This window comes from Protopterus annectens, chromosome 6.part0 (assembly GCF_019279795.1).
Source record: "Protopterus annectens isolate FY-2018-M chromosome 6.part0, PAN1.0, whole genome shotgun sequence".
NCBI lineage: Eukaryota > Metazoa > Chordata > Ceratodontiformes > Protopteridae > Protopterus > Protopterus annectens.
The window spans coordinates 895,773,242-895,787,262 of NC_056737.1; the positions used below are offsets into that span (position 1 = coordinate 895,773,242).

A 14,021-nucleotide genomic window follows, 5' to 3' on the forward strand; every position below is an offset into this window, starting at 1 on the left:
CTGATACATGCTGAGAGGACAGCATTAAGGAGGAAGGAATTCATTTACCAGATCAAATCCCGTAGTAATACTGATGAATATGGAGCCTCTGAGATTGCCTTGTCAGTATTTATCAAACTGTCATCTGTGTAAGTCCAAAGATCAGTGGTGCTCCTACCTTTATAAAATCTGTTTGAATCTTGAGGAGAGGAGAGGAGATGTGTATTTATCTAGCTGGAAACTTGGAAGCTGACAACTTTTTCTAGACGTTTTTCAGAGTGTAAAGAATCAAAGTAGGTCTAAATATGAGAGGGAAATTTGGTGTAGGAACTTTGGGGAAAGATGGTATTATTAATCCCTTTCCATGTAGTTGGAATAACGTTTTGGCACAGTAAGATATAGTAATTATATTGCACTAGGGTTTAGCAGGTGATACATTTCCCAACATGGCAAAAGTTAAATGAATATAAATGATGGGGAGTTATATTGTTAGATGGGGTTTGGGGTATGTAGACATAGCAGGAGGTACTGTTGAAAATATAGCAAGAAAATATTTGTGGTAAACATGTGGAGAGAGGAGGATTGAACTAAGTTGGAATTAGCCAACTTATTTGTTTTATGCACAATTAATAGGTTTTTGTGTTTCCATAATTGTTCAGGTTTATTTTATGTTTTAGTTTAAATTTCATGGATCATTTTCAGAACAAAAATTATTTATATATTAATAACAAACAGAAAAATCTGTAGATAGAGATTTAAAAACAGGTTACATGCAGTAAACAGGTTACATGCAATACTCAAGCCGCTGAATCACTTACAAACGCCTTCTACCAGCACCTGCAGGACTGCATGGATAAGGCAATCCCAAGCAAAACAAAGACTCCCAGTCTGGTGGACCCCAGCCATAAACAAACTCTACAACAAAAGGAGGAAGCTACTACAAGATAGAGCAAAATCCTTAAAAGGTAAGACACCCTTGATCACTATAAGTAAAAAACTAAGAGCTCTCATAAAATCATCCAAAGCAAATTTCGAGAGAAAATAGCTAAAGACTCAAAAGACAATCATAAGGCCTTCTTTAGCTATGTTAGAAACCTAGGAGGAAACTCCCAGATATGCTCAGAACTAGTTCAAAATGATGTGAAGATTACTGATCCTACAGACATTGCCAACATACTGGCTGACAGGTTCAGTGCAAACCTCCCCAAAAGGAGAGATATCTATACCAAATGAGTGCAGCCCCCAAACATCTCCAGCCCAAGTGAGAACTGCTCTCTCCAAAACACAGCATCCATGGGACCCGATGGTGTTCAATGAGGAATTAAACCCACAGCTAGGACAGCTGTTTAATCAAAGTCTTACCTCTGGATGCAACTGTGGTCCCACTTCACAAAGGCGTGCCTCCACAGACCCTGGAAATTACCGCCCATTAGCTTGACAAGCCTTATCTGCAAAGCCATGGAGAGGATCATAATGGACCTCATAAATAAAGGCATAGGGAATTTGCAGACTTTGGATCCAACCCAGTTTGGCTTTGTCAAAGGCAGATCATGCCTTTTAAACTTGGTTGACTTTTTCAAACAGTCACCAAAGCCATTGATGAGGGAAAGGCAGTCCATACAGCCTACCTCGATCTGGCTAAGGCCTTCGATACAATACCCCACTCGGGTATCATTGAAAAACTCATCAGCTTAAATGTTAACCCATACATCACAAGATGGGTTGCAAACTGGCTGAGTGACAGAACCCACAGGGTCAGAGTTGCTGGCGCCATGTCAGACTCAAAGCCTGTCACAAGTGGTGTCCCACAGGGCTCAGTCCTGGGCCACTCTTTGTTTGGCATCTACTTTACAAGCAAACACAGGAGGGTTAGACAAAGTTTGCAGATGACTGCAAACTTCTGACACAGATATCCTTCAGAAGGGTCTCACAGAAACGGATAACTGGTGCCAGAGCACGCCCCTAAAGTTAAATGCCAAAAATGCATAGTCATAAAACAAGGTTACCCCTAGCTACCAAATATGTGGCAATCCACTGAGCACAGAAGAAGTTATCAGGGACCTGGGGACCCAGGTTGATAGTAGTCTGTCATTCGACACCCATGTAGCTAAAGTAGTTAGGAAGTCCTTCTACATTGCCCACCTTATCATGAAGGGATTCTCATCTAGATCAAGGGAGGTCATAGTCTCCCTTTACTCATCACTCATCAGACCAATGATTGAGTACAATGGAATGTATCTGACCCGACACTTGCAGCAGCTGGAGAGGCCACAAAGTTCCTCACCAAAAGGATAAAGGGTCTCAAAAATCTGTCCTATGCTGCCCGACTGAAAGAACTCCAGCTCTATTCAGTCGCCATCATTGCTCAGAGGTGACCTTTGCCTAACATACAAGGCCATGTCAAACCCAGATTTGATGAATATGCTTCACCTCAAAAATCTAGATCCATAAGAGCCACGAGGGATAGATTCATCACCCAAAGACTCCTATGCTGTGGAACAAAATGTACATGTGAGGCAGAGCACCTGGCCTTGTTCAAGAGAAATCTTGACCAATGGATAGAGGCACAGCAAAATAATGGGTATAGTTCCCCATACTAAAGAATTGATCAAGCCTGGTAAAATTATCTTCATTTCAAAAAGCACAAGACCAGCAAACAGTGGCAATTTTCAACAAACTTTTTATTTCATTGTGCAAAAGCACATATAGAATAAAAACAAGACCAGTTTCGGCTGTACTATTACTTAGCCTTCATCAGTGTGAATACATTACAACATTTTACTCATTATATATAATTTAAAATTAAACATGTGACCAATTAAAGGTGCTGATTTAATCCAGGTTTAAATAAACCCCCTAACTTAATGATCCATTTTTTCTCCTTTGCATTTAATATTTCATACCAACCAGATTTATAGGATCTTGACCTCCCCCCTATTCTGTCAATCACTGTAAAGCTGAACACAGCATTTTTATGCAGTATGGTATGTTTATATAGGGCATTGGGTAATTTATGGTGTTTTATATCACTAAGGTGTTTAGACATTCTAAACTTCAATGGCCTCGATGTTTGCCCTATATAAAAAGCTGAACAGCTGCAGCTAGCAAGATATATTACCCAGTCTGTATGGCAGTTTGCAAAAAAAGAAATGTCAAAGACCTGAGCAGTGTTTTTGCTACTGAAGCTTTCTGTCTTAAGAATTCTGGGGAAATGGACAAGTGTCCACATGGGAAGCAACCAATTAAGGGATCTCCTAAGTGTGACTTGGGAATAATGTCTATCCTTGTCATGGTGATGTTTATAATGATTAAAGTGTGCCATCAAAATTTTTCCTTTCTTGAAGGAAAAATAACATTTACTTCCCAAAATTTCACTTAATCTGTTGTCAGCCAACAAGATATTACAGTGGTGTTGAACACTGTCTATCAGTACCCCAGGATTATGACCATAAGTAGTCACAAACATTAAGGGGAATCCCCCACCTTGGGATTTTCTTTATATTGAAGGATCTCCCTTTTCATATATTCCACACTGTTTTTAACATGCAGAACTTATCCCATTCTGTACCCCCTGTCCCTGAATCTAGATGCCAGGTCATCCCTGAAATGCCCATATGTGCTCTCATCAGAACAGATGCATTTCATCCTCATAAATTGGGACTTAGGAATGTTCTTGCAGATATGGGGGGATGAAAGCTAGTGGCATGGAGAAGGGAACTGTGTTCGGTGAATTTACGGTAGACTTCAGTGGTCAAAGTGTGATCCAAAGCCCTAATAACTAGAACATCCAAGAAGGTGATCCTGTCTTTGTGATAATTAACCATAAATTCTATTCCCCATTTATTCTCATTTAAATAACTAATGAACTCCGATAGATATTCAACATCCAATCTCCAAACCAACCAGCAATTATCCAAGCATCTCTTCCAAATATCCATTTCCCCCATAAATAAATTATTGGAGCAGTCATAGATAATTTGTTCCTCAATATATGCCATGAATAGATCTGCATATATTGAGGCAAATGACACTCCCATGGCCATGCCCAGTATCTGCAAAAAACATTTTTCCTGATAAAAAAAGACATTCTTAGTGAGCACATGTTCTGTGAGGCCAATAAGAAACATATTAAACCTAGGTGGGTAAAGTTCTGTTTTCTACAACCAGTATTCCAAGGCCTCAAGCCCTGCTCAATGCGGGATATTGTTATACAAGGCTGTGATATCTAATGTGCTCAGTAAGCAGTCCGGTTCGAGTTGCATATCAGAAATGACTTGGAGGAATTCGGTGGTATCTCTTATTCAAGCCCTTATACATTTGAGTAATGGCTTAAGGTATTTAGTGAGAAACAGGGGCAGAGGTTCAGTGAGGGAACCCCTCCCCAAAACAATTGGTCTACCAGGGGGACTGCGGAGATTTTTGTGTATTTTGAGCAAGAAATAAATGTATTGTTGACTGGGATCTGTTAGTGTCAAATGTATCTTTTTGCCCAGCAATTCTTGTGACCTATCTACAATTTGGTTTAAATAATTTTTTCTTGTTCCTTTGGGTCTACGATATGAGACTGTATAAGGTCGGAAATCCCTTTGTATGTTTTTAGGAGATGTCATTATATTTGAGCCCGTAGCGACTGCAATACGCTTCATCATGCGGTATGGTGTGTGGATATTACAAATGTTTTAAACTCTATTAAAAGGTGCTGGGCTTTGGATCTGTTTTAAACGTTGGGAATTTTTGAACTGTAAATACTTCACATATTCTAACACTGCACACTATTTGAGACGGCTATTGATTTCCATTCAGATGCATATACAGAGGACATTGGCTTTCATTTATGATTTTGCTATACTGGGTGAGGTAGCTATATTTATGTGTTTTCACTTTTGAAGATGGGACTAATATTCTTTAAATAAATATCGAATTTGGCCAAACTGACTTAGTTCCATACCTAGGCAGTTTTCTGCCCATTTATTTTGGCGTATCAAGGAACAATGGACTCTACATTTTAGAATGTGGGATGCCATTTTTTGTTGAAAGGGAATCACATGGTGGAGCATTTTCTACTGTTATATGACTTTGGTCTTAATGTAGTGTCATGGAAATAGTTTACGAATTAGGGTAATATATATTGCTTTTGCCTTTTTGACCACTGGGCTCAGGGACATGCATCGGACAACACAGAGAAACGTGACCAGGTCTATTGGAACTATAATATTTGGAACTATAAGACTTTTTGGTTGGATTCTTTCATTAGTGGACATTATGATTCTATGAAGGACATATTTAGCAACATTTATACTCTATTGTGTTGGGGGAACGATACAGGTTTACCTTTAAAATTTATTTTTGGATATACTGTATACCTTAATTATACTAAACGATGGTTTTACAATCATAATAACTGCATCATTTATTGTTTGTTTACTCAGACTGCTACTATCTAGTATGTTTTTAGGGAACATTGAGTAGCTGCACCTGTCTTATTTGGCAGTTGTTAATTTGTGTAGAAGCAAGCCTAAATATTTTATAATGTTATGAATATGTTTGTATTATTCTGTGCTCAGTATAGCATTTCAATTGCTATGAAGGCTTAGACCACAGCATTGGGGACTTTAGAAAGATATAGGGTAGACAAGTACTACCAGTGCACCTGGTATGGTTCCATACATTAATTAAGCCTTTTGCACATGTGTTTAGCATGTATATTTTTATATTTTTAACTAGTGCATACATCAATGTGAGGTTCTCTACCATTTTGTGGCCTGCTGTGGTATCAAGGATATTATTTATATCTTTTTGGCCATTGAGATTGGGGAAGGTTTTCTAATGCCTGGAATCATTCGAGGCACAACTTTAGATCAATGTAAACACCTTCTGATGTTTTATAAATGAATTGGACGGAGCACTTATATGATTATCCCAGTGGTCTTTTTTCAAAGGCCTCAGCACTGTGTAAATAACAGGGGTTGATAGTGTTCCTTGATTTATATAGAGACTGACTTGGGTCAAGTAACTTACATCTTAGTTATATATTTATAAGGGACTCAGCACTGTGAAATTTGGAACTATACATGACAGGGGCTGATAGTGTCCTTATAAACTGATATAGTTGCTGACATTGTCCAATTTCTGTCTTCTGTTTATTATGGTTTATTATGGCCTTGGTGGACAACTGATAATGTTTTGATCATTTGGTTTCATGGATACTTGAATACATTCGGTATAGGGATTTTTGGTGTTAGACTTGCTTCTCTGTAGTTTTCAACACTTATTGGTTATAATTTTTTATGTATTTATATATTTACCAATGGAATTAACCAATTTACTATGAGGATTATCCTCCGACCAGGAGGACTTGGCTATCTTTGGGCTCAGCCCGGCCAATATGGTGGAGAGCGACATTGATCTATCCACTAATGAAGATAGTTGTGAAGCCATTTTTTTCCTAACTTACTAAGCCCATGTGGCTATTACACAACAATGTATGGCATTATAAGCTCTTCAGGGCATACATTACCAAAGGGATCACACCAAGAGGCCTACGTATATGCACCGCACGCAGCCTCTTGTTAGTAATCCTGATGAGATTCTTTTAAAACAATGGGTTGAAGCCCAACAGCGAGCCTCTTTAAGTTTGTGGAAATATTAGCTGAACATCACAATAGAGTGATTGACAGTGAAATAGAGTCCATCACCCAATTGTGTGAAACTGTTAGAAGATATGAGGGACAACCTATTTACACCTCCAGTTTGAAACATCTTAGCCAGGAACTTATGACTTTATAGACCCAATTAAGAGACAGGAAGAAAAAGAAGTTTCTCAGAGACCTAGCAGATTATGACAGGGGGACCCCTTCAATACAGGCAGAGACAAAAATGTCCATTTTGCACAATTTAAGAGGAACCCTTAAATAGGAAACGTATTAGATCTATTTTGAAAAAGGCATCCACATCTAGTGTAGAGACCTCAGGGGAGGAATCCTCCTCAGGACTGGAGTTTGAGATATTGGGCATCACAGGATCCTGAACATTGAAAAGAAGGAACTCCAATGTTCCTTCAGATTTAAACCAAGGAGGGGGGGGGCAGGAAACATAGAAGTGAACAACATGGAGGCTCTGTTACAAATGTTTATAAGGAAATAACAAATGTTAATGTTACTAATATTTCATCTTATGCCCTTTCTGCTTTGTACATGGACATTTTAAATAAAGGTTCATCATTCATACCTGGATTCTTTGTGCCTGAAGAGAATTTTGTTAATGATGTAGTAACATTTTGAAGGAATTTAAATTTAAAATTATTTTTTCAGGATAAGGAATCCTCAGAGACTAATGATGAATTCAGATATCATAGATCTTCGTTCCTGCCTCCAATGAACCACAATGTGTTCGTGTTCCAAAATTCTATCATCAAAGATCTGCATTTTTACTCCAGGGATCATAGAACTAATGCTAAAAATATCTCAAAGATTGATATGGAAAACATCGACAAGTTAGCCAGGAATCATGAATTGGTTATTTTGGGGGCTGATAAATGAGGGGCAGTGGTGATCCAAGACTGGATAAAGTATGACATGGAAGCTATTACATAACGCTCGGATGTCTGTTACTATACACAGTTAAGCATTGACCCCACCCCCTTCTTTAAAAAACAGATCAATGAGTTTTTGTCCTTAGCATTGGAGGAAGGAATCATTAATAGCACTACCAAGCTACATTTGACACTGACAGATCCCAGTCAACAATACATTTATTTCTTGCCCAAAATACAGAAAAATCCCTAGAGTCCCCCTGGTAGGCCAATTGTTTCAGGGAGGGGTTCCCTCACAGAACCTTTGTCCCTGTTTCTCACTAAATACCTTAAGCCATTACTCAAATGTATAAGAGCTCGAATTAGAGATACCACCAAATTTCTCCAGGTCATTTCTGATATGCAACTCAAACTGGACTAGTTACTGTGCACATTAGATGTCACAGCCTTGTATACCAATATACCGCATTGGGCAGGGCTTGAGGGCTTGGAATACTGGTTATACAAAACAGAAATTTACCTGCCCTGGTTCAATATGTTTCTTACTGATATCACAGAACATGTGCTCACTAAGAACGTATTTTTTTTATCAGGACAAATGTTTCTTGCAAGTACAGGGCATGGCCATGGGACCATCATTTGCTTCAATATATGCTGATCTATTCATGGCATATATTGAAGAACAGATTATCTATGATTGCTCCCATAATTTATTTATGGGGGAAATGGATATTTGGAAGAGATACTTGGATGATTGCTGGTTGATTTGGAGAGCGGATGTTGAATATCTATTAGAGCTCATTAGACATTTAAATGAGAATAAATGGGGAATAGAATTTATGGTTAATTATCACAAAGATAGGATCACCTTCTTGGATGTTCTAGTTATTAGGGTTCCAGATCACACTTTGGCCACTGAAGTCTATTGTAAATTCCCTGAACACAACTCCCTTCTCCATGCAACCAGCTTCAATTCCCCTCCATATTGGCAAGAACATTCCTAAGTCCCAATTTATGAGGATGAAATGCATCTGTTCTGATGAGAGCACATATAGGCATTTCAGGGATGACCTGGTATCTAGATTCAGGGACAGGGGGTACAAAATAAGACAAGTTCTACTTGTTAAAAACAGTGTGGAAAATATGAAAAGGGAGAACCTCCTTCAATATTAAGAAAAAAACAAAGGTGGGGGATTCCCCTTAAGGTTTGTGACGACTTATGGTCGAAATACTGGGGTATAGATGGACAGTGTCCAACACCACTGGAATATCTTGTTGGCTGACAACAGATTGAGTGAAATTTTGGGAAGTAAATGTTATTTTTCCTTTAGGAAAGGAAAAAATTTGGCGGCACACTTTAATCATTATAAAAACCATCATGACAGGGATAAACATCATGGCAGGGATAAACATTATTCCTAAGTCACACTCTCAGGAGATCCCTTAATTGGTTGTTTCCCATGTGGACACTGTGTCCATTGCCCCAGAATTCTTAAGACAAAAAGTTTTAGTAGCAAAAACACTGCTCAGGTCTTTGACATTTCTTTTTTCGCAAGCTGCCATACAGACAGGGTAATATATTTTGCTAGCTGCAGCTGTTCAGCTTTTTATATTGGGCAAACATCGAGGCCATTGAAGTTTAGAATATCTGAACACCTTAGTGATATCAAACACCATAAATTAATCAATGCCCTATATAAACATACCATACTGCATAAAAATGCTGTGTTCAGCTTTACAGTGATTTACAGAATAGTGGGGTCCAGATCCCATAAATCTGGTTGGCATGAAATATTAAATGCAAAGGAGAAAAAATGGATCATTAAGTTAGGAGGTTTATTTAAACCTGGATTAAATGTGCACCTTTAATTGGTCACATGTTTAAGTTTCAATTATATACAATGAGTAAAATGTTGTAATGTATTCACACTGATGAAGGCTAAGTAATAGTACAGACGAAACAGGTCTGAATTTTACTGTATATGTACTTTTGCACAATGAAATAAAAGGGTCTATATTAGAACATCAAAGTTTCAAAACTTCGAATGTTCTAATATCGACCCCTATTCAGCGAAAGCTGAAAACATCGAACATACAGAATAGCAAATTTTTTCATAGGGAAAAATTTGCTGTTCCAAACCACATACACACAACACAAGCACACCAAACAAACAGCAATCCACACACACACACTTAAAATCTTACTCCTAACCCTACACTAAACTATACACACATCACTAACTATCCACTTACTTTAACCCAAACCATAACTCTAAGTTCTGTCACTATCACACACTCACCTCACCCGCGCCCTAACCCTAACTCACCTAGCCTGCCCTAACCCTCATGTCCACACAATCACACACTTACCTGACCCTCGCTCTAACCCTAACTTACCTAACCCACCCTAACCCTCACATCCACACAATCGCACACATACCTAACCCGTGCCCTAACTCTAACTCTCCTAACCCACCCTAACCCTCACATACACACAATCGCACGCATACCTAACCCGCACTCTAACCCTAACTAACCTAACCTGCACTCAATCGCACACTTACCTGAACCCAACCCGTAACTCTCCACCACAGCACTGAAAATACCGAAGCAACAGAAACGGACAACCAAATTCTTTCCCTAGGAAAGTATTCATTTTTCTGTTGCTTCAATATTTTCAGCTTTCGCTGAATAGGGGTCGATATTAGAACATTCAAAGTTTTGAAACTTCGATGACCTAATAATAGACTCAAAATAAAATGTTTGGTGAAAATTGCCACTGTTTGCTGGTCTTGTGCTTTTTAAACTATGTTTGGATTGAGACCTTGCAGCTGCCATACGTGGTGCGTTTACTTCACTTTAAAATTATCTTCATGTCATCGGATGGCTTTTTTGGTGAACTTCTGAAGTAGAATACATCTCACTTGGTCATTAACATTTTGTGTGATCTTCCACAGGGTCTCGCTTTGGTTACTAGTTTTAAGTAAAGATATAAGTCTGGGAATTAGCCAGAGTTTACTTTTGAGTTTCAGAAACCTAGTAATATTGGGGAAGTAGGTGTCTTTGAGATGAAGGCGAATTTTAAGTAACTTAGCTGGCAGCCTCCTCACAGCCCTGGCATGGCAGGACTGAAGATAACCTAAGTTGTTTAGACAGTTCTTTAGTTTAAACATATTTGCTGTGATTTTGTCTTAAAGGAGAATTCCTGAAAGAAAAGTCTGGCTTTGAAGTTGGTTAGGGAAAAAGAGGTGGTGTGAGGGTGTGCAAAAGTGAATAACAAATGAACAAAAGTTAACTAGTATGTTTGTTATTACTAAATCAAGTAGGGTGTGACTGATGGTTTTAAAGTTAAGTCTGGTTGATCAATATACTACTCGAACTATTCTTTGATCAGTCAAGAATTTGTTAATGTTTTTAGTAAACTGACATTGAAGTCATCATATATTAAGATGTTCTTAAATGGAAGGGGTTCATTCAGGGGTTGGATGAGCAGATACTGGATTTTTTATTTGTTTAGATGAAGACACTAGCAGGCTATGGTACTATGTAAGTTATTTCGTTTGAAGAACAGGATCTTAATAATGATTGTTTGTGTCTGAAACCTACTATAAGTGATCATAACTCATCACTTGTACTTTCAGTCATCAAACCATCACAAAGTTGCTTCAAAGCTGCCTGTTACATGTAAAGTAATGGAAGAGCTTGAACTAAAGAGTTATTTTTTCAGAATGGCAAGTCTGCCTGCAGACCCATACATCCAGAACTTATTCATACCAACTACACTGTCATACAATATTTGGGAAAGAAGAAACTCCCTAAAACAGTGCACATCTGTCTTGAGGAATTGTTTGTTTTACTATCTCTAACATGGCAGAACTAATGTTTGTGAACCATTGCATCTTAAGGAAATGTGAGGATTTTGGCATGAATAATTACAGTTAGAAGATTAAGTGCATATAGTAATAGGGGTAGAGCTTTTTTTGAAGCATCATCAATCCATCTACTGTTTACTTGGTTTGGTATTATGTGTGTATTTCTACACTGGAAAAATGTGGAAGTTAAGTGTTCTCTCTGTAGCACAAGATTCAGTTATAATTACTATGTCTTGGAAATGTTTTTCGAAGGTGTCTAGTCATTTCACTTTATGATTTCCTGCATTAAGATGGCATATGGAAATAGATGGTCTATCAATTAAATGAGAAGATAGAGTAAAAAGTAGATTAGGGTTTATTTTGATATAACTCATGAATAAAATGTAGCACAAATATTCTAATTTTTCATTGAGATCTGAACAGATCTTGCCAATCCAGTCTTATCAGACAAACAATTGTAAGAAAAACAAAACTAGATAAAATCTTCACATTGATTTGTAGGTCCATTGGTAAGTACTAGGCTAGTGGCAGCTGTGGCCGATTTTAAGCATAATAAATTTCCCTTTTTGTGTTTGAAATAACCTGTCATCATTTACATCTGCTGCTTTGGCTTGCTACATAATTTAAATTTTAAAACAATCCCCTGTTACTTTACCATTGCTTTAACATTTTCATGCTCAAATTTATCTTCTACAAGTTCCTATCTCAAGAAGTATATAATTGTCTTTCTGCAATTCAGCTTAAAATGTAATATATAAATGTTGCTAGTTCACTTGTTAGGTGTAGATTAAACAGGAACAAAAAGCTACATCATTTGTTAATATTTTTACACTATGTTTTCAACATATTATCTTTGAGCATCCATTTCATGATCTATGAAAATGTTATTTCACAGTTCTGTTGAAACATATCACTGTACAAACCACGTATTAAACATGTTTTTAGGTTTAATTTTACAGTGACATTTGCATAACTCACTAGGTATAAACTCAAAGATGGTGTACTGAAAATATGCTATAAAAATGTTAAGACTCTTAACTATCATTATCCACACCCTTACAGGTACACTTCCATTTTCTTAAGGTCATTTCCAATTTTCTAATGATTTTTTTTTGTCTTTTTCAATTTCAAAAATGTATCTTGAAGACAGATTATTTGTAAACAACCAGAACATTTCAGCTAAACAACTTTGTGCCCCAAGTGAGTAGAAAAGCCATTAGTTGACAAGTTAAAAATCTGTATTTTTCATTTTGCACTATATCATTCTTTATGCTTTTCATGACTGACATTCCTCTTTGACTTCCAACCCTTCCATGGAGTTTTGATTATGTGGATATTTAATCATTTGAGGTGTGGACCATTGACTGGTTACTGCCTTATTATCATTGTACTGTATACTATAAAACATACTAGCATGACTGAAGAGTTCAAGAAAAGAAATAAAAGCAAACACATTCTGTAGTGTGCCAAGACAGATTATTGTTTGGTATGACAGAAGGAATATGCAATGATTGAGTGGGACTGGTCTTATATGTATAGACCGATGCACACTAGGGCTTTGGTATCTTCCTACACTTCTCTTTGTACCATATACACATTTGGATCCACTCTCTCACAGGATGAGCTATCTTGAAATAGTGCACTTTTCTTCACCATGTCAGGCATCTAATAGTTCAGTCTCTATGCACATCCAGTTTAACAACAATGCAGGCTTACAGACAAAAAGTGTATCAAGTAACAGCTGTGGTATTGCATTCTTACCACATATCATTATTAGAGAAATTGATCAGATTGTCACTTGCTAAATATATGTTTGGTTCCCTGACTGAGCAATGTCCTCTAGGTTAGTTTTGGATGCTCAGCTATATATAAATATTATTGTTATTGTTGTTATCTTTTGTAGATCAGCCATGGTTCAACTCTCCCTACAGTCAGTGACAAAGCACAAGTTCCTTCATTTCTTGCAGTTGTCCCAAACAGTAAGTATCAGTCTATTGGAATTGCCCGAATGCTAATTCATTTTGGCTGGAGATGGATTGGAATTGTTGCCTCTGATAATGACTATGGCATTGAAGGAAGTCTGGATCTTAAACAGGAGTTTCTCAGTGCAGGGGGGTGTGTGGCTTTTCTTGATATTATTCCCATTCACAATTCCATGGAGCAGATGAAGAAAACTGCAGAGATTATTAAAAAGTCCACAGCAACTGTGGTTGTGTTATTTTTGACAACAGAGAAAATCGGTCCTTTGATAGAGGAGTTATTCTTATTAAATGTTTCTGGAAAAGTATGGATTGCAACAGTTTCTTGGCCCAATAGTGAAGATTTTTACAGCACTACGGTTCAAATAATTGCTAATGGCACACTAGCATTTATATATCACAGGGGCCAAATTAATGGACTAAAAGAATTCCTTCATAACATTCATCCACTAACTTCACCAAATGACATTTTTATTACTTCTCTATGGGAGAAGGCATTTAATTGCAAATGGCCATATTCCAACTCCATTTCTGTGACAGAATACATACAGAGTGGGGAAAATAAATCACTATGCACAGGGAAGGAAATGTTAAGTTCCCTAGATAATAATATATATGATGTAATTAATTTTAGCTACACATACAATGTCTATAATTCAG

At 37.4% G+C, this 14,021-nt stretch overlaps 1 protein-coding gene across 1 annotated transcript in view; it reads left to right on the top strand.

The window, feature by feature from the left end:
• Window positions 1–14,021, top strand: part of LOC122803914 (vomeronasal type-2 receptor 26-like) — a 228,963-nt gene that overhangs the window by 21,087 nt on the left and 193,855 nt on the right. The window contains exon 3 of the mRNA XM_044073594.1: window positions 13,286–13,855. Coding sequence (XP_043929529.1) covers window positions 13,286–13,855 — 570 coding nt within the window. The remainder of the gene's footprint in view (window positions 1–13,285; window positions 13,856–14,021) is intronic.